Below are 26,887 nucleotides of genomic sequence, written 5' to 3'. Positions count from 1 at the left end.
GAGAACTGGGGTTAAAACAGAAAGTGCAGAAATAATACCGTTGTTATTGAGTGAATAAATACAAGACTGATACAGAATGTGAGGAGCCTCAGGAAACCGTGATAAAGATCACCGGGGAAGCAAAGAGGAAAGGAATGTACCACAGTCACATTCATTTCAATGTGACTTATGAGCACAAAACTTCCTCTTTTCCTTCAGCCAAAGTACCAAACCTTCAATATTATTGCCTGTAAGTGTGGACCCTATCAGCCTACAGATATTATGTACAGATAAATATGTTTGAGTGCACTGTGCAGGTCTGTGTGAGTTCTCCATAGCCTACAATACAGGACTGAAATGGGACACTCAGAACATGTAAAACTGGATAATCTTCACTTTAATTAGAGCCACTGTCTAATGCTGGCTCACGACTAAAGCTCTGGCAGTTTAATTGCACAACTGATTTTTCTCCCATATTACAGTTTAGAAAAGTTATGCTGCATATACAGAGTACTCAATAAGCTAATGCATGGTATACTGTAATGGCATTAAAAGCAACAAGCAAAAAAACCAAAACAGTAACTGCACAATAAGTACAAACTGGATATAAAACAAACGTTAGGAAGCACACACTAAATGCTTAAACCTCAAGACTGATAAAAAAAAACATAAAACAGTGCATGGTGTGTTAAGTTCATACTGATTGACATTGAATCAGTATGTACTAACGCAGAAGAGCCACCTCCACGGGACAAGACTCGGCGGTCCATCTGCATCTAAAGGTTAAAGGTTACTCTTTCGAGGATGCCAGTGTTCACATTTTGGACAGAGAAGACAGATGGTTTGAAAGAGGAGTAAAAGAAGCCATTTATGTCCACTGTGAACGACCATCTTTGAACAGAGGTGGTGGTTTACACCCATTTTCACGCCTTGGCTCATGTGATTAGGTAGAGGATCATCAGGGGGTCCTTTGCCCCTCTCGGGGGGGGGGGAGATACTCCCACAGAGCTTAAATCTGGGACTTTCCAACATTTGACCCTAGAACTGAAGAAGCTTCTCGGATGAGAGGTGAAATGTCTTCAAGCAACTTAAAGAAGTCCAGACGCTTTTTTTTCTAAGCTCCTTCGTCATACTGATTGATTGATATTTTTTTAATTATTATGAGGATATTACTACTTTAAAGTCAGTATATAAAAAGATTGCAGTATGTATAATGGTGACAATGCTACACTTTCGTTTTCACAATTTGCCAACGTTGATAACTTGATGGCTGTAAAACAGGAAAGGAAAAAAACAGCGGATGTGTGGTGTGGCTACAGTGCCAACATTGTTCTCTTACAATAGAAAACCAAAATGAGGAACTCGTAGAGTACATTCCCCTCTCCGACCACCTTTGGACTAAATGTTTGATCATCTTCTTGACAATATTTGATTTCTAAAAATCTATCCGGGAATAATGTTTTCTTATTTTATTTTTCTGGTCGCCTCCTCAGTTACTTTTCTGTGCACCCACCAAGTGTCCAGTCAAGGTAAGTGAAGAGTTTTCCAAGAGGCTGTGTTCACGATGTGCATGGTACAACTAATATACAGCTCTCATTTAGTCCTGCTGCTGCTGAATGTCTTACAGAGCCATTGTTACAAGTGGAAGCATACTGTAATACCCTGTTAATTTAATGGTTCTCACTTTTTATTTTAGATGTTGTAAAGTGATAGATTAATTACTCTAACTGCGGATCTTATATTAGTGCTTGATCAGTTTGTAATGTGACCACTGAATCTTAAATCAATCTGTCAATCTTAAATTTTTTAATAACTCAAGTGAAAAACAAACACACATATATAACAAGATGTGTACAGTTGGGTGGTGAAGGATTATTATTTGTGGATATTTTGTATTTAAAGAATATAAAACTTTGTGGGATCTAGTCCAAATGTGACAGACATTCATAAAAAACAAATGTTCATTTTATTTGTGAATTTGTTTAAACTTTTACTGCCAAATCACCCAACAGTATCCAAATACTATGAGAATTATTAAGAAGGAAATGTAAACTATATAACCATAAGATTTAGTATCAAGTGTTGTTGCAACTACTGTTTTATTAATTGTCTCAAACATTTACTTTGTTTCTTACAGATTCTAGCTGCACAGAGTATCCTGTGTTCACTCCATCTGCACTGGTAGTGAAGTACGGTGACCCAGCCAATGTTACATGTGATGTATGTCAGAAGGACTGCAGTGGAGATGTTTTTGGTTTGGAGCACGCTGTGGGAAAAAGTACACCAAATGGAACCACGATGTTGTGGACGGTCGACAGACTGACTGAATGGGACATATTTGTCATGTGCTATTATAACGCTGATGCTGGTGATCAGTGTTCTAGCACCCTGGATCTAACTCTTTATCGTAAGTATGCTTACTTTAGAGCATCAGACTTTTTAGTGAATTTTGCATCATTTATAATCAGAATTTGACCTCTTTGTGTAAATACACAGTTAGATGGATTCATGCTGTCAGCAGTTACTGACTAACATCTACCTGTGTTACTCTTTCTTTCCCTGTCTCCTCAGAGCCTCCAGAAAGTGTCTCCATCAGCTTTGTAAACCACACTGGGATGATGTTTGAGAATCAGCAGTACACCCTGCAGTGTAGCGTACAGAACGTAGCTCCTGTTCAAAGCCTCACTGTGACCTTCTACAGAGGAAACACAGCACTGGCTCACCTACAGTCCAAGAATGACATGAAGAAACCAGTGAATGAGTCCTTCACTCTGAACATCAATTCCAGTAGAGAATATAATGGAGCCCAGTATTGGTGTGAAGCCAAGCTGAAGCTGGGACCAGCTGGACCACAGCGCCCTCCAGTGGTGACATCAGAAAAACTCCGTGCTACAGTCTGTAAGTCACTGTGGGAAAATTAAAAGAATCAAACCTCAGTTTTATATTCACACCAAACCAACACAGATTTTCAACATACTTTTTTTTTTCTTTGTTTGGTATCGCTTCCATGTCTGTGCATAATCTTAAACCAATAGCTTGGAGCAGGTTAGCTTATCTTAGACTACAGACTGAAAATATTAACAGACAGACCAAAACACGGGATTTATACATCAGGTGTTCATTTGCTCACATTACCTCTTTGTCTTTTTCTAGATTTTGAACCAACCACAACCAGAAAGCCAGAACCTACAACCATTAAATCAACAACAAGGTCAACCACAAGAGCCACAACACCCCAAACTACAAAGTCAACAACTACAATCACCAAATCAACTACAAGCTCAGCCACAACGACAACAGCGACCACGACAGCACTAATTGCACAAACAAACACTACACCAAACAGCAGCTCCAACAGAATATTAACTCACAGCTTCATGTGTTTAATGCTTCTGCTCTCTGCTGTCATCTGATTTCATATCAAACAATTGCATGAGCCTTTTATAACAATGAATGTAACTTGATCATAGCAAATACTTCATTCATTTTCTGTATAGTTTCTTAGCTTTAAAGGCAGTGAGTGAACAGTATTTAAATGACTTGTTTTTCTATATATGCACACACATAACGAACTAAGGTGACTAGTTAGAGTTGCTTTCTTTTATTTAGATCATTAGAGTCGTTTACAGCTGTGCTAGAAACACCAACAAGCTGATGTTTCTCAGGAGTTCAGTGGTTCCATTTGTAGTGTCGCTCTGCAGTGTCGACCTCATTTTAATTCATTAGAAATTAAACACCTTCATTTGTCTATAAATAAGAACACGCCCATTCTGACAGTGTTCACATTTATAATCTATTTGTTTTACAAACAAATGAGGAGCAGCAGAAATATAAGTTCCATCTCATAATTTTGTCTTTATTTTTCCCTTTGTGCACATTCGCTCAGTCTACTTTAATCTCTGTCGTGATCACAGGAGGAAAACTAATATTTCACTCTAAGAACATAGTACATTTAGATATTTAATCATAAATAACACTGCAGGGAAATGTTTTCATTTGAGCTGACGATGGTCCTTGATGAGGTCACAGCATTACCAAAGTTGCAACAAATCATTTCTGGCAGAGAAAAGTCGCGATCAGTCTGTGGATTAATCCTGTGAGGATCATGAATACCAAATTGATAACCTAACTGTCCAACATTGGAACCATATACCACAGTGCTGATTTGTATATAAATGCACATCATACATTTTTTTGCATTAATGCTTTATTCACTGACAGCCACTATAACAGATCTTCCTGTAGTTACAATAACACCAGTCTTAGCTTCCTTCTATATAATGAATCGTATGATCTGAGAATGGCTTTAATCGCAGAATTCTGTTTTATGTGTGTATATTGATTTTTCTATGTATGTACACCAAATATAAACCAAAATAAAGTTGTTGATTTTTTAATGTAAACAACTTCTTCCTTTTGGTCACAACATTTAATGTGTACATGAGAAGTTTCTGTCTTTGTGATCATTTAGCCTGTTTGAAAAGACAAGTCGCAGAAGCCCGTTAAACCATTTTTAGACTATAGAGAGGAAGCTGGAGAACCGTGATAAACCCAAAAGAGAAAGAGAAGCCATGACTTGGTATTATTAGGATAAAGATACACATTTGTGCATAATATTTGAAGTTGGAATGTATATGAATTATGAAGAGTTATGACTTATGAAAAATCAAAAGACTGTGAAATATATATATATATACAAATACTGCTGTTTCAACTACACCTGCTTACAGAAATTTAAGATGTGAGTGAAGTTGGACCCCCCACCTTCTTCAAATCCAACGAAAGTGGTATCAAACGTTTGTGCTGGTTTGTACTGCAAAAATTTTCATTTGTGCCGCCATCATTTTAGAGATATCAACAAAGAATTCTAGAGGTCATCAGAGGTCAGCAAGTCCCCCCATTAAGGAAATCAAACAAAATTGGTGTCAATCAACTGTGCTACGTTTGTGTTAGTTTGTGCTACTAAAACTGCTGTTTGTGCTGCTTCTGCTTTAAAGATATTAATGAAAATGTAAAGGTCAAAAGGTCAACCAGGATATGAAAAGTGGCAGGTTAGCCTTCTTAGACTGTGAGATTTCCATCAGTAATGGGGGGACATCAAAAAGCTGACGTGTACCATAAACCTACACATACGGATCAGTATTTAAGGTTTGACTCTCATCATCCACTGGAGCATAAACTGGGTGTCATCAGGACGCTACAACACAGAAGGAATGCCATTCCCACAGACACAGCAGCCAGGGAAGCAGAAGAACAGCACATCAAGAAGGCCCTGAGTAAATGTGGTTATCCCAGCTGGACATTTGTCAAAGCTGGGAAGGCACCTAAAGAAAGCTCCAGCCGATCCAGGAGAGAAGGACAACTGCTGCCTAAGCAAAAACCCGTAGTGATCCTGTTGTCACGGTACTGGGTCTACGGCCCAGTGTTTTGTGTTTTAGTTTTATTCTTTGATTATTGTTATTTTCTCAGTGTTTCCTGGTTTATTTTGAAAGAGTATTGTGTGTTTGTCATTGTGTTTAGTTTCTCTTTCCCTGTGGTGTCATTGTGTTCATTTGTGTCATTGTTTTTTTGGACAATGTTTTCACCACCCAGAAAGGAGATTACAAAGCCCTCCCCCTCCCCTACCTTGGTGCCTCTGATCACATCACTGTTATGCTAATGCCAGCATACAGGCCCCTGGTCAAAGTCACAAAACCAGTTTGTAAGCAGGTGTGTGGCCAGAAGGGTCCTCAGAGGCACTGCAAGACCGCTTTTCCACCACAGACTGGGAGATCTTTAAACAGACTGCTCCACAGACTTTCAGAAATATACAGAAGCTGTCATTGCCTACATCTCAAAATGCATCGATGATGTCACAGAGACCAGGACTATCACTTTTCGGGCCAATCAGAAACCATGGCTCAGAGGTGAGGTCTTCAGGCTCCTGAGGTTGAGAAATGCAGCCTTCAGAGCTGGGGATGAGGTGAGCCTAAGAACAGCAAGGGCAAACCTGTCACATGGCATCGGAGGTGAAAAGGCAATACTCCAGGAGGATTTCACAAAGCTTCAGCGACAGCAAAGATACTCGGAGGCTGTGGCAAGGAATAGAAACCAACACAGACTACAAGCCCACTCCGTAGATCGCTGTCGGTTCCACCTCTTTACCAGATGAGCTAAACAAGTTCTTTGCTCACTTTGAAGCACAGAACTTCACCCCCGCACAGAAAACTCCATCCCCCCCCCAACAATCGGGGGTGACACTATCCCCAGACAGTGTGTGGAGATCCCTTGCCAGGATCATTACATGCAAAGCCCCAGGTCCTGATAACATCCCTGGGTAAGCACTGAGGGACTGTGCTGTGGAACTCTGTGGAATACATCACTGAGCCAGGCTGTCGTTCCCACATGCCTCAAAGCCTCCGCCATCATTCCTGTACTGAAGTCATCTACCTCCTGCTTTAACGACTACCGTTTGGTCGCACTCACCTCTTATGAAGTACTTTGAACGGTTAGTCATGCATCAAATCAAAATATCTCTTCCCCCCAACCTGGATCCACTTCAGTTTGCATACTGGCCAAACCGCTCAACCGATGATGCAGTTTCAACTACCCTTCACTTAGCCCTCACACATCTGGACACTAGAGACTCATAGGTTAGAATGCTGTTCATAGACTTCAGTTCAGCATTCAACATCATCATTTCGCAGCAGCTCATTCACAAACTGGATCTCCTGGGGATCAGTGCCTCACTGTGAAACTTGCTGCTGGATTTCCTGACAGGAAGACAGCAGACAGTACGGGTCGGCAGCAACACCTCCAGCACAAGAACACTGAATACCTGGGCTCCCCAATGATGTGTGTTGAGCCCCCTTGTCTTTACTTTGCTGACCCATGACTGCACACCATCACACAGCTCCAACCTTTTCATCAAATTTGCAGATGACACAACTGTGGTGGGTCACATCAGCAACAACGATGAGATCTACTACAGGAGTGAAGTTCATCTGGCCGATTGGTGCAGCAACAACAACCTGTTCCTGAACGTTGAGAAGACCAAGGACATCATCATAGACTTCAGGAGAACTCACTCCCTCCACACCCCACTAACTATCAATGGTGCTGCTGTGGAGAGGGTAAGCAGCACCAAGTTCCTGGGTGTGCACATCCCAGAAGATCTCTCCTGGTTAAAAAACACAGCATCACTGGTCAGTAAAGCCCAACAGCAACTCTTGAGAGCATCCTCACCAGCTGCATCACTGTGTGGTATGACTCCTGCACTGGGTCCTGCCGGAAAAAATTACAGTGAATAGTGAGAACAGTGGAGAGGATTGTGGGTAATTCTCTTCCCTCCCTGCAGGAGATCTACTGCACCCGCCTCATCTGGAAAGCCCTCTGCATTACAGGTGACTCTACTCATCTGTCCAACAGCTTCTTCAGTTTGCTGCCATCAGGAAGGAGACTTAAGAGCCTCCAAGCTAGAACCAGGAGACTGACAGACAGCTTCATCCATCAGGCTGTCAAGATGCTGAATTCACTCTCTCCTCTCACATACACCAACTCCAGACCTGCATTGCCTTTCCACTGACTGCCCCATCCCCACTTGCACACAAACTTGCCCACAATCACTATGATTATGTTGGACACTGCTGTTTATACAATTTAGAGACTTAAATTGTATAAACAGCAGTGTCCAACATAATAAGACTTCTATTTTATTTTTATCTTTTTATCTTTATGTTGTTTTAGTGTACACTGAGGGCCATGTACGGTGCACTTCAGGGCCACCGTAGCCATGGGAGCATTGCAATGGCACATCGCAGAAGAGCCACCTCGTCAGGCTAGGACTCTGGAGTCTATTTACAACAAGCTTACAACTGAATCGAGGAGGGGGCCTAAGGGTACATCTTTCACCATCTTACAATGCTGTGATTGCAGCCATTCCCCAACTTTCTGTGAATGGTACTCATGGTCATTGATCAATGATCTTTGATCAGTGGTTGTTGATCAATGGCCATGACAATTTGCATATTAATGATCAAGGAACTGACCTCACAGTTCATTCAGTGGTGCTGGTTTCATTCATTATACAAATGTACTGTTTATAAGATTGGGGAAACCTGCAGTCAGCTGAGACTGAAGAAGTCACTTGGATGAGTGACGAAATGTTTCTCCCACTGAAAACGCTACGTCCAGATGAACAGAATCAACCTTTTGGGATTTACATACTAGGATTTACATAATGTCTTGCGCATGCATCAAGACATTATTTTATTAATGTCTTTAAAATGATAGCGGCACAAACAAAAAATTTTGCAGCACAAACCAGCACAAATGTTTGATACCACTTTTTGGATTGGCAACTTCACTCACATAAAATTGAGCTATTGAAAGGTGCAGCAGATTTGAGCACTAAAAGAGAAGACAGTTTAATTCTCATAAGATGGAATTCCTTCAATGCACACATAACAGAAGTGCAGATCGGTCTGCACTACAGTCAGTTGTAATGCAAACAGTTTTAGTGACTAGGCTTCAGTATTTAAAGGATATTTTAGAGGATTCTTTTTTCTTTTTTTTTTAGCAGAAACCAAAGTTATTCTGAGGTCATCTTGGTAAATTGGGTAATTGGTAAATTGGCATGGGGTGAGATAACATCTTTTTAACACTCAGTTTTCTCTATCTTACACATCTTGGCCAAAGTAGTTAGCAAGAGAAAATGCACACACCGCTTAAGCCATGTAATATAATTTAACACGTGGGCCTGAACACAGAGATTGTGTTTTTGTTTGTTTTTTTTGTTTTCCTGAGATACGTGGTCCTCACAGGACAGCCATTAAAAACATCTGCTGCTGGATTTTAAACATAATGCAAAGTATTTAAAATGAGTTCAACTTTAAGCACATATACAGCAGTAATATTGACTACATAACACCGATTTATCTGCAGACTATATATATATTTAAAATTTTTGATAATATTGTGCAATTTTACAGATATGCACATTTTTATGATGACTACTGTCAGGTGTTTTCATAGTGTTTTATTAAAGCTTTTCCTAAAGGAATAGTTTGAAAATTTCCTCCACCACTTGTCATTGTCAGTTAACAGTAAATCGCTTTGGCAATATAGTAGATATTTAATTAATAATAGAACTAATAAGATGAAATAATATTTTGCAATACTTCAACCAGGGAGACATGACAGTCATGCAGCTCATTTTAATGGGATCCAGCTTATCTTGTTTTGAAGATTATGTATCGGAATTTCAGGAGCGGGACCACGCCTCCAAACACGCTCCTTCCGGTTGTCATCTATATAGGTTCCCCCAGTTCTGCAAGCTGTTCATTCTCGTTTACGTGCCCCACCCTCCCTCCCTCCTTGTTCTCAATTCTTTAACTTCCTTACTCCTATTTAGTACATGGGGATCTGCCAGGCCCGGGAGCTGGCGCCAGCCCCCTTAGAGGCCTTCCCTAAACCGCAGCTCAATTCATGTCCAAGCATTCTTCATCTTTACCTACTAAAATGCTGTCAAACCTAAAATGAGGACGTGGTCCCAGCTAGTGAATACTAAATAGTGGAGGAAAATGTTTTATTTGCATATTGGTGGATTTGGCTTTCTGTAAAAGTCACTTCAAGCCACTGATGTAAGCGTATTTGGCTTTAAAAATACACACTCTCTGTCAGTTTTTCAAGGATGGAAATGATCTCATATCATGCGTACCTTCATTTTCTTGTACACTTGAGTCAGGTTGGCCCATACACTGTAACTGGTACTTTAATGAGGAGCATGGGAGGAGTCTCAGGAAACTGATAAAGATCCCCGGGAAGTGAAGAGAAAGGAATGTACCACATTGCCGTTCATTTCAGTGTCACTCATGAGGACAAAATTTCATCTTTCAGCATGAACTACCAAAATTTCACTTATGCAGCCAATAGGTTTGAACCACATGTAATCATACAGACAATAGAGGCTGTAAGAGGGAAAATCATATTCAAAACTATGTTTAATTATGCATTTAATTAGAACTACATGAGGAGTCACATCTAGAAATTTGCTAATTAATTTTCTTTTTAAAAAACAAACAAGCAAACAGACAAACAACAACAACAACAAAAAGATTTTTTGACAAGTTCCATATGACAGTGCACAAAAGCCCAGATTTAGAGAGTGCTTATATCCAGGTACAGCTAATGCATAATATACAATGAGAAAATTAAAAGACAATTAAAAGCAACTGAATTAAATTAATTGAAATAATAAAACAAAAGCATGATAAATCTGAACCCCACTAAATCTAACCTAACCTCAGGTGTAAAACAACATGCAATTAAATAGACATAAAGTCAAATTGAGAAAGAGACAACCAATTATTCAATAGCTTGTAGAAACACGTTTATAAGAAAGGCATGAATCCTTTCCTTAATCATATTATCAGGACTTGTGGCACGCTCTTCTTTAGAATTTTGCTTCAGTTCATTTGTTTATGCACAGCTCTCTTAAGTTTCTGCCACAGCATTTCAATCAAGTTGCAGTCTGGACTTTGACTGGGTCGTTGCAACACTTCTTTTTTCTTTTCCAGGTGTTCCTTTGTGGTTTTCCTGCCGTGCTTGGGATCATTGTCTTGTTGCATGACCCAATTTCAGCCAAGCTTATACTGTCAAAGCATACAGAGGAGTTCATGCTCAAGTCAGTGACTCCCAGGTGCCCAGCTTCTGTGTTTGCAATGCAGGCCTAACTTATCACTGCCATGCACAGGTGATATGACGTGTTGATGCTGTGTTTAATTTCTCCAAATATGGTGCTTTGCATTATGGTCAAACATCTCCACTTTGGTCTCATATGTCCAAAGGACAGTGTTTCAGAAGTCTTGTGGTTTGTTCAGATGTAATTTTTGCATACTTAAGCCGCGCTGCCATGTTCTTTTCAGAGACAAGACGCTTTCTCCTACAGTCCTTGCCTAGGAACCATACTTACTCCATCTTCGTGTGTTTATAGCTCGTTGTACAAACACCCCATGGTTCGGGAGCTTGTACGTAGAACCAGTAATGAGTGAGATGCTTGGCTATAAGTTGAACATCCACAAGCAGAAGTACCCTTCATGGAGAAGATGCTCCTAAACTTTTGATCAGGTAAAACAGCCTGTTTAAGTTTAAGCACTGTTTTCAATAAATTGCATGCTCACTCCTTGTGTCACTCTCATTTCTTCTTCTTGCTCTACTTTGACCCTTGTTAAGATCTAACAATGCAAAATATGATTTTTTGTCATTTTGCAAGTGGTCTTAAACTTTTGATCTGGACTGTAAAACCTCCTCAGGAGACAGACTTGACTTGAATCCGTGACTTCAGAAAAACAGAGTTTCACTTTCACAGCTGACTATCTTTGAAGATTGAAAAAAACAAAAACAAAAAAAACAGAAGATGTATTTTTGGTAAACAGGCTACTCTGCCAACATTGTTCTCCTACGGAAGAAAAGCAAAACGGGGAACTCGCAGAGCAGATTCCCTCTCTGTACACCTTTGGGTTTCATGTTTGATCATTTGATTTCTAAAAATCTAGCTGGGAATAATGTTTTTCCATTTTATTCTTCTGGTTGCCTCCTCAGTAACTTTTCTGTGGACCCACCATGTGTCCAGCTGTGGTAAGTTAAAAGTTTCCCAGCTATAAAAAGAGGCTGTGTTCGGGATGTTCTTGTTTAGCCCTGATTCCGCTGAATGTTAGTCTTACTGTCAGGGTGCTGGGTCTTTTGACCAAGTGTCTTATGGTTATTGTGTTTTTGTGACTGTTTCTATTTTAAAGATGGGTTAAATTCCAGTTTTAGAGTCAGCCTCAAGTTTAGTTAGTTACATGTTTCTAAGCTTTCTTGTATGCCTAGTTTATATTTCTTGTGTTAGGTTCCTCTTGAGTCTCTGTCATCCCTGTGTCTCCTGTCAGAGTCTGGCTTGTCCTTTGTGTATGCTCCCTCAGCGATGTCTGTGTCTCCTCTCCCTTTTCTGTTTCCCTCCTTGTGTTTCAGTCCAGCTACCCTCATGTGCATCTGTGTGATCTCCCCAGCCAATCTTGTCTCTTGCCCCTCTGTGTCCCTTGCTCTCTCACCTTCTCCATCTCCCCAGTCCGTTTGTCCCCATGTCTGTTCTAGCCTAGGTCCCAGAGACACAGACTAGCCCGTGTGTGCTATTCTGTGTCTCACTATGTTTCCTGTTTTATTTTGACAGTCACTCGTCCCGTGTTCGTTGTGTTCCATTTTACTTCCCCTGTGTCACTATGTCTGTTCATCCCAGCCATGTTCCCCGTTTGTTTCCACTTCCCTCGTCACCCTCATGTGTATATATTTAGTTTCCCTGTGTTCATTGTCAGATCGTCTGTAACTCCTCCGTGAATCCGTGTTTCCATGTTTCTGTTATTATTCCAAGGTGTTTCCAAGGTATTCCCAGTGTTCCAGGTTTTCTCTGTTATTTTGGTTTGACAATTTTTGGTCATGTCTTTCTACCATCCTTAATAAACGGTTTCCTTTTTGTTAAAAATCTAGTTTTGCCTTCCTTTGTCTATGTTTAGGTCCTCACAAAAGAAACACAAGATCTGCAGCTGCAGATCTTGATTGACACTTACAAACTTAAGATAAGATAAGATAAGATAAGATGGCCTTTATTAGTCCCACAGGTGGGAAATTTGTTTTGTTACAGCAAAAGTGCAAAGTTATGTAGCCTAACAGCCAAGTAATTACTATGGCTGTTAGTTGAATGTCTGAATAATACGTAAGGTTATCATTGAATCTTACAATGAAAATATTCTAATCAGTTATAAATTGGTTACTGTTCTGAAACAAGCAAGTAAAAAAAACATACATCAGAACTACATCATGTACAGGTAAGATCCAGCTATTATATAAGGATACTTTGTGTTATAATGGCATAAAACAAATCTTTTCCAGATCTAGTCCAAATGTGACATACATCCATTCAAGATAAATGTTTATTTTCTTTGTAGATTTGTTCTGACTTTACTGCTAAATCACCAAACATTCAGATATTTTGAGACTGTGAATTACCAACAAGAAAATATATCATTATTGTAAAATATAAAGTCATAAGAAGGATTATAAAGCACTGGTGTCATTATGGTTTCCTTGATTATCTCAGACATATATACTTTGTTTCTTACAGATTCTAGCTGCACAGAGTTTCCTGTGTTCACTCCATCTGCACTGGTAGTGAAGTACGGTGACCCAGCCAGTGTTACATGTGATGTATGTCAGAAGGACTGCAGTGGAGATGTTTTTGGTTTGGAGCACGCTGTGGGAAAAGTTACACAAAATGGAACCACGATGTTGTGGACGGTCGACAGACTGACTGAATGGGGCATATCTGTCATGTGCTATTATAACGCTGATGCTGGTGATCAGTGCTGCAGCGCTCTGGATATAACCATCTATCGTAAGTATACTTACTTTATAACATCAGACTTTCTAGTGAATTTTGCATCATTTATAATCTGAATTTGATCTCTTTGTGTAAATATGTACTCTAGATCATGACACTTGCTAATGAATTTTTCATAATTTATAATCGCAAATCAACGTCTTTATCTGTGTAAATATACAGTTACATGGATTCATCCTCTCAGTTGTTGTTAACAAGTCTTTAGCTTGCATTCTGTGTTGTTCTTTACATTTTTTGTTTCTTTCCCTTTCTTTCCAGTTAGATGGATTCGTACTCTCAGCAGTTACTGACTGACATCTATCTGTGTTACTCTTTCTTTCCCTGTCTCCTCAGAGCCTCCAGAAAGTGTCTCCATCAGCTTTGTAAACCACACTGGGATGATGTTTGAGAATCAGCTGTACACCCTGCAGTGTAGCGTACAGAACGTAGCTCCTGTTCAGAGCCTCATTGTGACCTTCTACAGAGGAAACACAGCACTGGGTCACCTACAGTCCAACCACAGTGAAGAGAAGAAACCAGTGAATGAGACCTTCACTCTGAACATCACTCCCAGTAGAGAAGGTGATGGAGCCCAGTACTGGTGTGAAGCCAAGCTGGAGCTGGGACCAGCTGGACCACAGCGCCCTCCAGTGGTGACATCAGAAAAACTAAAGCTTACACTCCAAAGTAAGTCTGAGAAACTAAAAGTCAACAAAATCGTAATTTACCCTTCAGAAACTAGCAAAACCTTGCTGACAGTGAAAAAGGATAAAGCAGCTTTATTTCTGTTTATTAGGTAGCTATGTGTGTCAGTGAACTCATATCAGTTGACTTCTTGATTAAATGATACACTGCATACTGCAGTAAACTCTCTGAGCCACCGTACATCACAGTCTTACAATAATGACAGCTCAGTCTCTGATTCACAGATGTTTCTTTGCACCCTTTAACTGTCTGTCTGTTTGTAGCTTTTGGGGGAAGAAATGGACAGGCAACATGGAAGAGAGGCTCCAGCAGAATATTCATTTTTCACTTCATGTGTTTAAAGTTTCTGTTCTCTGCTTTGATGTAAATTCACGACAGAATGTTGCATGAAGCTGTTACATCAAAAAATCATTCCCTGTACAGCCAGCTGTGTAAAATGACGTTTTTTTGTTTTTATTTTAATGTTTAAGCCTGAGAGAGCGTTAGCCTTGAAGAGTGAAGAGTGTTTGATGTTTGTGAGGACACAGAACATCCTGGGATCACTGACTGGTTAGAGTTGCTTTAGACCGGGGATGTCAAGCTCATTTTACATTGTGGGCCACACAGAAGCTAAAGTGAAACTACATGATAAATGTGTAAAAATTATAAATGTGATAAATGATAAAAGTTTTACCTTGACTTGTAAAATATAAAGTTTTGATGCTTGGAATCACAGGGGTTAACCAGCGAAGAGCTATCAAGTTGGTCACCAACGTAGCAGAAGCAGCGTCGAGGTGGCTGTGGATCAAAAAGAGGAGAGGCATGGGATGTAGGGTAGCGCCCCCCAACACATTTATATAGTAGATAATGAAAACAAAACAGGAACTTTCTGTAATTGTAATTGTTTATCAATTACTTTGGTGTAGTATGAGTGAAGGGTGTTCTTTATTAAGATTTTCATTGAAAAGCTGTGAAAGTTATGATAATACAGTTAAAAGTTCAAAATCTACGCCCTCCTCCACATTTTCCAGAGCTCTCCAGTTGATCTTTGCTGCAATGTTTCTGACTCCCAGGCCTTATGTTTGACACTGGCATTAGACTGATAGGAGTTTTCGTTCATGCTAGAGACAACGCCCACATGCTAATGTTTCCATGTTTTAATATATGCATTGCTTCCAGTTTTGGTGTAGCTTCTAGGTGTCATCTCATTTTAGTTTGTGAGCCTCGTGAATGCCTTAAGTAGACCTGACAGTAAACTCACTGAATAATAAACTGTGAAATAAAACACCTCTGATTTTGTTCTTTTAGTGTACAGAAGTCTGTGTGCATTCTCATATTGTGTGAATCATTAATTTTGTTGTGAATCAACACTTTATGAAATGGTTTTGGTTTGTGGGTTTGAACCCTGGATGTGAGGAAACAGTGCCAACCACTGAGCCCTCACACTTTCAGTCTATATCAAAAACCTCCTGTACCAAATGTTGTAAACAGCAGCTGTTTCCATAACTGTGTTTCTGTTTGTGACGCGATACTTTTGCATTGTGGGTAGAGCTGCTACAGGAGAATAATTCACAAGTTTCCCTAACTCAGCTTAAAGAGGACGGAAATGCTAAATGTATAAACACTTAAACTACAAATTGGAGGTGGGGGTCATTTTTGTGTTGCCCCTGACTCCAACAATGAGTTTTATGTTAACACCAAGGGCATGCTGTTCACTTTCAATGGTGTAAATTAGCCTTTATACATTTAGTGTTTAATTTCCATTTTAAATATGCTTTGCTTAGGTTTTTTAGGCAACAAATTTGCATAATTTAAGCTCAGTGAACTAAATAGAATTTACAGAGTAAGCCTTTTTTTAATCCTTAAAAAGAATCCTTTTAATCCTTTTGATGATTTTTTAATGCCAGCAGGTCTTCAATGATCTTTATCAATGATCATGATGTGCATTAAATGTATGTTTTATAAAAAATGCATGTAAAATAATATGGTGCCTATTTGTCTTCTTTGCCTCCTATAACCTTGAAGTACATCTGCATTTGTTTATTCCCTGATTCTTTTACAAAGAAAGAAATCCGCAAATTATTTCATCCTTCTATTTTTAACTTGTGTTCCACTTTTATATGTTTGTTGTTTAAATCTTTGTGGTCTTTGGGAAAGCAACAACAAGACTTAAAAGAATCAGTCAACACTAACGCATACATATCTTTATAAAATGAAGGCAAATGATCAAAGTGTGACTTGTCTTAAATTTTATTTTCTAATTACGGTGCGTTTTAAGTCTTGAACTGGTACCTGTTATCCAACTCAAACCTGTCGACTCATCTAAAAACAGGAAGTCATATTAAATAAAGCTCAGTTTAAGTTATTCAGCTTTTCGTAAGCACTGCTAAACAGTGTTTTTCATCAGTAATGTTAAAATTAAATAAGACCCTGAAGCACACTGAATTTAGTTGTGTCTTTTATTGAATAATTAGCCCCTGAAGGAGGAAGATGAGGCTACTCTTGGGAAGAAGTCCTCTTCCAGAAGATCCCGAACTGCTTTCTTTTCTTTTTTAGGCAGATTTCATGCAGATCTTTGTTTTGCGCTATGAGATTTGTCATGTCGGTGAAAAAGTGTTCATCCTGCACCTCAAGATTCTTCAGCGTTTCTCCAGTTCTTCTAATGTTTCTTGCTTTTCATCAGTTTTTTCTCGCACTTCTTTGTTTTTCTCATGCTTGTCCTATGTCTTTTTGTCGTTCTTTGTCAATGATGGCTTGTAACTTGTCATGTTTCTTCAGCAGTTCTTCAAGCGAAGACTGTGTGTCTTCTTGTGATTTTTCCTGTCGTTGCTTCTCCTCCTGAATTTCGGTGTTTGCATACTGAACTTTGTTGTATAACGCTTTCAAATGGATATTTTTTTGTCACCATCACTTGGATGTTGCACTGCATATCCCTGCATTTTTTTTTCTAGTTGCTGTTTCTCTTCCTCGACTTCAGTGTTTTTGTGCTTCACTTCATTGTTAAGTAGTTTCAATTCTGCCTTCCTTGTTTTAAAGTCTTGGAGAATCTGCTGCGTCTCTCTCTGGGTTTCTTCCAGTTGTTTCTTTTCATTTAGCAGGTCTGCATTTTCTTGAAGTGCTTTATCAAAGACTTCCTGCAGTGTTTCCATGTTTTTCTCTGTGTCATGGCGTTTGCACTGCATGTGTTGATGAAGTGCCTCCTATTGTTCCTTCGCTTGAAGCATTTGTATATTTCTTTTGAGAGCTTCATCAAACATGACACACAAACCTTCACTGTTTTTCTCCATGTCTTGGAGCTTGCACTGCATTTCTCTGTTTTTCTTTTCCTTCTTTTCCTTGTCTTTCAATATTTCTGTAAATTGTTGCATTTTAATCATTTTGGCACTTTTTTCCTCTTCCATTTGTTGAATCCTGTTCTCCAGGTCTTGTTTTTCCTTGCAACAATTTATAAATGCTTTTCTGAGGGCCATAAATTCACCCAAGTGAGCAGTGCTGGAGTGATCCCTCTGGCTTCGGTGGTGTTGTCTGTGAGACATTTTAGTACCTTGATACAAATACATTCTAAAGAATCTAGAAGTTTCCAAATTCTTTTTAGTCGATGCTGAACGTTCGGTAGCTGCGAACAAGCTGATGTATGGAGAGACAATGGGTGACTTGAAGTTTCTCTTGCCTATTTATGAGTTATGAAGCTGAGGATTTTTATTTCATTTTATTTTATTTTATTGTATTTTATTTTGGTAGAAGAATTACCAGTTGAGTTTAAATCTCTTTGCTACCTTTTTGAAATTTATTATTATTATTATTATTATCACAACAATATAACAGAAACAATAATGTCTGTCTGTCTGTCTTGTGTGAAAAGTACATGAAAATTTAAAAGCTGTGCAGCAGTGTTCTTGAAAAAAAATGACACAGCCAAGTAACAGAAAATTGAGTCATTGAAAGTCACAGCACATTCGAGCAAAACAGCCATTAAATTCTCACATTGTGAAGGACTTTAAATACCTCAGAGTACACAATGATAATCAACTGGACTGGGTTAAAAATACCAGCGCGCTCTACAGGAAGGGCCAGAGTCATCTCTATTTTCTGAGGCAGCTGAGGTTTTTCAACAACTGTTGGACAATGCTCAGGATTTTTTATGAGTCTCTTGTGGTCAGTGCTATCCTCTAAGCTGTTGCATGCTGGGGCAGCAGGTTGAGGGTCGCAAACTCAATAAACTGATCCGCAAGTTTGTGGGGAAGGAGCTGGACTCTGTTAAGTTGGCGTCGGAGAGGCAGCTATTACCCAAGATAAGGAAAATATTGGACAATACCTCCCACCCACTTCATGACGTGCTGGCCAGTCACAGGAGCATGTCCAGTGAGAGACTGAGATTACACAAATACACCACTGAACGACACAGGAAATCACTCCTGTACAACTCCTCCATCTAATGCACAGTACACACTGCAATAGTCACATTAGTTTTGCTTCTTAAACCCCTGAGCGTAAATTCCCTTGATCCATTAGCAACACTGGCACCTCGTTCACAGTTTCACCCAACACTTCCCCTTTTTAAACCCCCAAGAGCTGCCGATTCGAGAGTCGTACTGCACGCTGCCTGGAGCTTTTGTTATCAAATGTTTGAAGTGAGAAAATGTACCATAAAAAAGGTCAATTTGAATTTGATGGCTGTGGTCTGTGCGATAAGTATAATAATGTCCTCATCTTGTGGTGACAGATCAGGTGGGCATTACCCTCTGTCTCTCGTTTCCTTTTTTCATTTTGGTCTGTGACTTTTGGGATAAATAAAGTGTGTATTAATGCCGTCCTGGCATGCTTAGCACTCTGCTTTGTCTCCAAGAGACTGATTCTAGATACAGAGCTGTGCAATTGAGGGTAGTCTGATTCTATCTATCCAATATTTCTCTAACCAAAAAAACATAGTGCTAATAAAGAAACTTCCCAAAATATCAGTGCCTGAACAAATGGGGGTTGAGTGAACATAACATACAAAAAATGAAATAGCCTTATCCTTTTAGTAGGCATCCTGATGGCTACAAAGTGTAAAGAGATTTAAAAATGTACACAAAATCTTCATTTCTTACTGACTGAGGAATTTCAATATTGATAGGAAGGTACTGAGATGGCAGAGGAATTAAATCAAGTTGTTCATTCACAAGAAGCCATTGTGCATTTAAGGAAGTCCTTTGTTGTGAGACAGAGTTATCAGCTGTCCTATCAACCAGGTCTCTGATACAGGAAACACACAGTGTTAGGAGAGCCAAAGCCACAATGACGCTTGTCATCAGGGAGATTAAAAGATTTTTTTATTTCTATCCAAAAACTCTCCTTTGTCAGCCAGTGTCTCCAGTTTGTGAGCTGCAATACTGTTAAGAATGAATGTACAACATCTCACACACACACACACGACTTTCCAAGCTAATGACACACTAGAGTAATCTTTAAAACTCTTCCCTAAGGAGCATCTGAGTGATTTAAAAAACAAACAAAACACTTTTTCCTGTGTTTCCTGTGTTCATGTTCGGTGCCTCATGTGGAGACAGTCTGGCTCTGTAAATTGAAATGGCAGAGCACAATGTACACCCTTGATGTCTTTGTCTGTGTGGAAATCTGTTTAACCCTTTGTGTTGTTATTGTGGTTCTGGAATCCTCTTTGCAATGGCTGACATGGATCCAAGTGGCGCAATCTTTGACCTTAACTGCTATCTGGGTTTAAAGTAGAACCTGGAATGATCCCTACAACTGTTTCTGCTTACAGATGGTTCTCCAGAGAACTCTTTTCAGCACCCAGTCACCTGTTTTGAAAGCATGTAGATTTGTGTGGTCGTGTTGTAGAAGGGCTGCTTTAACTGTCTTGAATTCCTGGTATGTAGAATGATTTCATTTAACCCGACAAATTCATCAAGCGGTGCGGCTTCATAGCTTACAAAAGCCGTACTAAACCACTTTTTGACAGATTTTGAGCGCCGTGTACCACATAAAATTGGTTCAAGGTCATTAAGCACAACCAGAATTCATACATAAAGTGCACCGGATTACAAGGCGCACTGTCAATTTTTGAGACAATTAAAGGATTTTAAGTGCGCCTTATAATGCGGAAAATACAGTAAATGAATTGAAATTTGTTTTCTACTACAATGATCTGCCCTCATATGCTTGTACATGTCAATTTTTGGACCACAGCCCCCTCCAGTGGTGACATTAGAAAGTGTCAATGTTACAGTCTACTGTGAGCATAAAATAATAAAAACATAAAAACATAAATGAACATTTTCTTTTTAGAATGTTGTACCTCACTGGTTTAGATTTCTTTACATTAATTTGCCATTCTGGTTGTTTTCTCAAAGCTCATGTCAGCGGTGACAGAGTGGAAATTCTCTAAAATCCACACCAAACAGCTGACAAACAAAATCAGCTGATGGTTAACTCAATACATTTTTTTTTTTTTGCCAGAAATTCAGAAAACCTGAGACGCTTCTTGGATTATATTTGTGTCATTTTTGGGTTTTTTTGTTTTTTTATTAAAAAAAGACATTTCCATTATAAATTGATTCAGAAATGGTACAGAGTTCAGCAGACATTAAATAAATGATGTCATGATGTTTAAAAAAGAACAAATATGTGCATCAGTTAGTAATCTATGTTAATTTTGCTAATATATTGTCTTCTGTTATTTCTGTTACTGACAGCTGAAGAAATGACTGAATGGTTAAAATATATTTTTGATTCTGATTCTGATGAGCAGCTTGTAACTTTCTAGCTTCTAAGTAAATAATACAAATAGAAAAAGAAAAAAAGTGGACAAATACAGACAGAGTAAAGAGATAAATATTCAGTAAGCTATAAAGATTCAAAGGTCTCAGTTTTTCTCAAATGTGTGTGAGGACTGCTTGTTTGTATTCTTGGCTGCACTTAGTAAATCCAACAGCTCAGCTATTTGTTGTTTGTTGTGTTTAAAAGTTGCAGGAAGAACGAACTTCTTAAACAGTAAATGAAACAAAGCACAGATTCAAAGTTTTTTTTTTTTTTTATTTTATTATTTTTTTATTTGTGGTTTGGTGCTGTTTTTTTAAATTCAAAATGTCCTGTTGTAATTGGACATTTTGAGTTAAGAAACAGCACCAAATCCCAACAACACTTCCCTCATGGTGCTTTATATTGTAAGGTTGTTCTACAATAATGCACAAAGACTCCAACCCCCTAGAGCAAGCACTTGGCGACAGTGGGAAGGAAAAACTCACTTTTAAAAGAGAGAAACCTCCGGCAGACCCAGGCTCTGGGATGGGGTGGCCATCTGCCTCGGCCAGTTGGTGATGAGGGAAGGAAGTTGGGAGAAGAAGAGTAGTTATTTTTAACCACTCTGGTTTTAAAATTAAATTTAGAAAGCCCAATTGAAATGAATATTTGAAGCCAATTTAAGAGTTTTCTTGCATAATCACATGCACGTGTCAGTTAGATTTTAGCGTGCACATGAGAAAGCCCTAACGATGACATTTTGGCTCCTCAGTTTTGCATGTTTTTTGAAGCTGCTGACGATTGCTTCATCCATCTCTGGGTTTCTTGACCACATTAAGAGTATTGGAGAGTCCCACCTGTCATGGAGTTCATTGTATACTGTCAGGGCGAGTAGTTCAATGTTCTCCAAGGACATTTTGTACTTTTTTGACAAAATTTTGTTCCAGATCTTCTGGAAAAGCCTCTCTACAATAAACTCTGATGCTACTGGATTCATTGTCATCGTCTCATTTCCTTCGCTCATGGCGTGCATTACCAGATCTTTGGTCACATTCTTTACAACTTCCTGGTATTCTTCCCTGTCTTTAGAGACACTCAGTACTCTTGCTGGTAATGCCAACAGGTGTTTGATGAAGATTGAGACGGTAATATTGTCAAGCTGTTCCCTCAGATTAAAAATCAAAAGGTTTTCTTTGCACTTGTGTGTTTCGCAAAGATCCTTGAGGATGGCCTTGCCCACATTAAAAATGCTGTCGTGGGATAAATTCAAGTGTTTCTCCTCAACTTCAGGCCAGATTTTCTCAATCAGACGATGGCTGATGCAGTCAGGAGTGAGGCGCTCTGTGAAGATCTTGTATTTGGAGGAGACTTTTTCTTTGGCCAGTAAAACCACCAACTGAATAACCCAGCTGACGCGCACCTTTTTCTGCAGCTTCAGTGTCTTTTCCAGTGCTGATATTTCAGCCTGGTTGGTCTCATCTTTGAATACAAACTGCACTTCTTCTAACATTTCTTTGTCCTGTTCAGTTTGTTTCTTTGCGTCCTCTACCATGGTCTTCTCAACTTTGTCGACACACAACTTTGAGGAGGAATCTGGGGTTGCCGTGTCTTTTGTCTCTGTCTTAGCCTCGGCTAATTGTTCTGTCTGCTCGTCCACTTTTTCCTGCATTTCTTTTGTGTCCTTCATCACTTTCTGCTCTTCCAGGACTTTATTTTCTTCCTCCTCGACCTGCAGGTCGCCCAGTGTACTCTTTGGCAGAGTGCACACTAATCCTGGTTTTGGTTTGTGATCGCTCAGTTTTGACAGTTAAGCTACGGTGTTACAATGAATCAGACATTCAGATATGACTGAGGGTAGCAGAACAAAATCTCATCCAGTGAATCGCTCGTGACTATAAGTAAGAAACGTGCTGGTCCAGTGCGGGGTTCACCTGCTATTTATGGACTTGAGTTGACTGTGACGTCACGGCCGGGTTCTCTTGCCTTTCATTGTTGAAACCGGCCCCGCCCACAACAACGTTCCCTATTGGCTGACTGAAAATACGTAACGCCCACAAAGAACGGGCTTCCAGAGTTTCTGACGTCATGGCCCGATTCTCCCCTTTAATGTTTGAAATAGGCCCGAAAACCATTTTCACCGCTTACGCAAAAGCTCTTCTCTGTGGTAGAAAACCTTTATTTTCCACGCTCTCTTCACTTCCATCCGCCTCTGTCACGTCTTTTTGCCCACTCCGAGATTATTGCCTGTGGTCCTGTGGCTTACTCATAATATTTTAAACAAGCGGGCGAACTGATCTATTAATGTTTCCGACACACAGTTTACTTCTAACTGCGCTGATTTTCTACAATGAAAAAATGACGTCTTCGTTTTTTGTGTGTTATATATATAATGAAAAAAGCGGAATTCTCCTCTGTTTAGAAACGAATGCAATTTTTTAAATCAACCTTAAAACCAACCACACCGATAAAAGCGATTTGCTGTTTTAATAACGTTTAATTGCCACTGCATGAGCTCATCTTGTGTTACATCCTTAAGAGAGAGACCTGCGGCTGCCTCCTTCCTTTGGCTCCTTGGGTGTCTTTATCTGAGCATCACTTTTGCCTCCACTATGACGCCCCTGGTAGCAACATTTAACTTTCAAGGCTGTTTACAATCAGACAAAATTTGACCTCTTTGTGTAAATACACAGACGGATTCGTGAGCTCAGAGGTTACTGACTAACATCTACCTGTGTTACTCTTTCTTTCCCTGTCTCCTCAGAGCCTCCAGAAAGTGTCTCCATCAGCTTTGTAAACCACACTGGGATGATGTTTGAGAATCAGCAGTACACCCTGCAGTGTAGCGTACAGAACGTAGCTCCTGTTCAGAGCCTCACTGTGACCTTCTACAGAGGAAACACAGCACTGGGTCACCTACAGTCCAACAGTGAACAGAAGAAACCAGTGAATGAGACCTTTACTCTGAACATCACTCCCAGTAGAGAAGGTGATGGAGCCCAGTACTGGTGTGAAGCCAAGCTGGAGCTGGGACCAGCTGGATCACAGCGCCCTCCAGTGGTGACATCAGAAAAACTCCCTGCTATAGTTCACTGTGAGTCTGAGAGAAATAAAGACGTTCTTTGTTCTGTTTCTCAGAGTTTGACATTTTGAGCATGATTCATGTCACTGGTTTGGTTTTGTGTCCTCGTGAGCGCTTTGAGGAAGAATCGAAACAGTAAAGAAATAGTGTTTTGATTCTTCCTCATAGCGCTCATCACTGTTAATGAACAGGCTCTAAATAGCATCATCAACAAACTGCTGACTGACACAAGCTGATGAACATAGTGGAGGATTTAGCTGTTTACCAGTAAAATGTTTCCCTCAGAAGTTTGTGGAAAGCCAGAATAGAAGTAAACTTTGTTGGTGGACATTAAAAAATAATAATAGTAATTGTGTTTAAATCCTAAATGATAAAAGGTCGGCTTTACTATTTGTTTAAATGTGGAATCAATACAGAGTCACAAATATGCAATAAAAGAATAAGTGTATTTAAAGCCACTCCAGAAGAATTAATCATGATTTGTCTCCTTTCAGTGTCATATGGGTTGAACAATTCTCTTACTTCTCTGAACTGTCAGACTGACCTCTTACTGTCATGCTACGTGTAATTTAAACTTTATGTCAGATGTTTAGTGTGGCGAGCATCAACCTGTAAAGTAAGTAGAGCAGTTAAACATCATGAAGTGGACAAACTGACAACAGAGTATAGCAGCACAAAGTGAAAATAAAGTACAGTGGGCTGAACTGTCGACAGTACTTTCTGTTGTATATTACACCAGAAATGTGTTTTAATTTATAAATTATTTCTATTTTGCTGAAATTTTGCTTCGTATTTTTAATCTCTATCAGTAATCACACAGATGGGCCTGAGCTAAAGGAGCCACCAAATCCAGATGTGATCACAATCACAGAAGGAGACACTCTACACCTGAACTGCTCCTCTGTGGGAAACCCCAGCCCCTCATACACCTGGACACTTCCAACAAATAGTCCTTCCTACAGTGGCAGCGTTCTCACTATTAAATCTGTCGGCTTTGAGCATGAAGGACAGTATATCTGCACTGTGAGCAACACAGTAGGGACTGTCACCAAGGAGTTTAACATTGATGTACAAGGTGAGTGTTGTCAGATACTTCCTGGAAAACGAGTCACTGAAGTTCAATCACAATATTACTTCACAAATTAAGTTCATTGTGAGTGTTTTGGTGTTTTTAATTTGCCTGGTATAAATGATTCTCCTTTCCTTTCTTTACCCAACCCCCGACCCCACCTCAACCCAATTCTACAGTCAACTCCATCCCATATATAATAGCTGGGACAATACTGGGAGCTCTGGTCCTTGTCGGACTGTCAGTGGGATGCTACTGCAAACACAACTGAATGGGAAACTACAAACTCAACAAAATTATTGTTAGTAACAGCTGAAGAAATGACTGAATGGTTAAAATATATTTTTGATTCTGATTCTGATGAGCAGCTTGTAACTGTCTAGCTTCTAAGTAAACTTGTTGTTTGGAAAAAGCACTCTGAGGTTTCCCACAGAGGAGCAGTTCAGGTGTAGAGTGTCTCCTTCTGTGATTGTGATCACATCTGGATTTGGTGGCTCCTTTTGCTCAGGCCCATCTGTGTGATTATTGATAGAGGAAAAAAATACAACGCAAAATTTCAAAATAGAAATAATTCATAAATAAAAACACATTTCTGGTGTAATTTTTCTAGAACCTGGCGAATCACCCTCTCTTCATTGTGCAGAGACTGAGGTTGTCAGCTGTACAGAGCTCAATGATATTTTACAGAAAAAATTCCCCGAGGTCCACCGAGTCAAGAGCTATCAACACTGGTTCTGTGGACAAAGTCCTGGGAAAGATATATGTCGATCCCTCAGCTCACAGCTGTATTTATTAACCATTCAAAATACAGAAAGATTTCATTAAACTGGGAAACTGTATTTCCATCTTGCAGGGAGACTCTGGTGGAGGAGTGGTTCATAATGGCAGGATTTATGGGGTCTCTTCTTTTGTGGGAGATCCAGACTTTGTATGCAGAGCACCGGCTGCCTTCATGGACCTCTGTGATCCTCAGTATGCAGATTGGATCAGGAAAACTATCAACCCATAAAAAGCTGTAAGGTGTGGATGTAAACAAGCTGAAATAAATAATCTTTTAGAGTTTAGCTTTGGTTTCTTTTATTATGTTTCATATATGCAGTAGAGGATTTCAGAATTTCTGTTTTATTTACCAAAAGAAGAAGTTTTTCAGCTGCACCCACACACAGTTGCTTTAGATAACTTCAACTGCAGAAGGTAAAAACTCAGCATTAAGTTTCAAATGCAGTTTTAAAGATAATGGTGATATAGTGTCCCTGAAGAAAACACCCGTCAATAGAAAAAGCTGCAAAAGCATGCAAAACGTAACGGAAGTTGAATCAAACACAACAGAAATGGAAAAAAATGCCACAAAGCTGAAAATCTTAACAAAAACAAAAAACAAGCACAAATTACAAAAGAAATAATAATAACGATATAAAAAAAGCAATAGAAGTAGAAAAAACCCTTCTCATCATAAAACTTGGTGGCAAAGTGGAATATGGTAAGGAAAGGCTCATTTAAGTGCTTTCATTACTCAAACGCTGTTGTTAATTATGCATGAAGTGATTTCTGGGAATGAAAGTTAACTGAAATGCTCCCTGTGACATTTTGACCTGTCAAACGCAGCCGTAACTCCTGTTATTCATTGTTGTATTGCAGGTCTGCTGTGCACGACGTCTATGAATCTGAGTAATTTGGTTCAGATGAAGGAATAAGACTGCTCAGATGCTTTGGCTGTCACGTAATGATCCCTCAGGTTAAGGTGTCTTTGGTGCCCTAACTAACTGTCTGTGCACATTGAACAGAAATCCTGCCATGACAGAACACACTAATGCCTTTTCAAGGGAGAACCGATCCTAATCTGAGCTGTCAGCCCCAAGTTCTCTGCAGTCATCAAATCAAGCATAATCTGGTTTGAACAGGCTCCCTGCCTCACTGCAAAAGCCTTTTTACCAGCTGCTGT

General features: G+C 39.5%; 1 protein-coding gene and 2 long non-coding RNA genes across 4 annotated transcripts; 2 read left to right on the top strand and 1 right to left on the bottom strand.

Annotated features, from left to right (window-relative positions):
* The first annotated feature begins 1,274 nt into the window (after positions 1-1,274).
* LOC106096848 (uncharacterized) lies at positions 1,275-4,382 on the top strand. The gene is made up of 4 exons (XR_001223200.3): positions 1,275-1,508; positions 2,117-2,386; positions 2,551-2,877; positions 3,133-4,382. It is a non-coding gene; the product is annotated as an uncharacterized LOC106096848 (long non-coding RNA).
* On the bottom strand, positions 2,530-13,911 carry LOC112847179 (uncharacterized). The gene is made up of 2 exons (XR_003220570.1): positions 13,879-13,911; positions 2,530-2,702 (listed from the first exon to the last, which is right to left on the bottom strand). It is a non-coding gene; the product is annotated as an uncharacterized LOC112847179 (long non-coding RNA).
* On the top strand, positions 11,412-25,260 carry LOC109202539 (carcinoembryonic antigen-related cell adhesion molecule 20). Of its 2 annotated transcripts, XM_019360244.2 has the most exons (6): positions 11,412-11,595; positions 13,118-13,387; positions 13,727-14,030; positions 23,860-23,888; positions 24,697-24,951; positions 25,125-25,260. In XM_019360244.2, the coding sequence occupies exons 1-6, from the start codon at positions 11,523-11,525 to the stop codon at positions 25,214-25,216; spliced, it is 1,023 nt and encodes a 340-aa protein (XP_019215789.1). In that variant the 5' UTR covers positions 11,412-11,522; the 3' UTR covers positions 25,217-25,260. The 2 variants fall into 2 exon arrangements, with proteins under 2 accessions (XP_019215789.1, XP_025764051.1); XM_025908266.1 differs by lacking the exons at positions 11,412-11,595; positions 13,118-13,387; positions 13,727-14,030 and adding an exon at positions 22,862-22,961 and having other exon boundaries at positions 23,559-23,888.
* Positions 25,261-26,887: the final 1,627 nt, after the last annotated feature.

The sequence above is a fragment of the Oreochromis niloticus genome, linkage group LG6 (genome assembly GCF_001858045.2).
Source record: "Oreochromis niloticus isolate F11D_XX linkage group LG6, O_niloticus_UMD_NMBU, whole genome shotgun sequence".
Classification (NCBI taxonomy): domain Eukaryota; kingdom Metazoa; phylum Chordata; class Actinopteri; order Cichliformes; family Cichlidae; genus Oreochromis; species Oreochromis niloticus.
The sequence above is the reverse complement of the archived record's forward strand: the minus strand, read 5'-3'. Positions and strand labels throughout refer to the sequence as shown.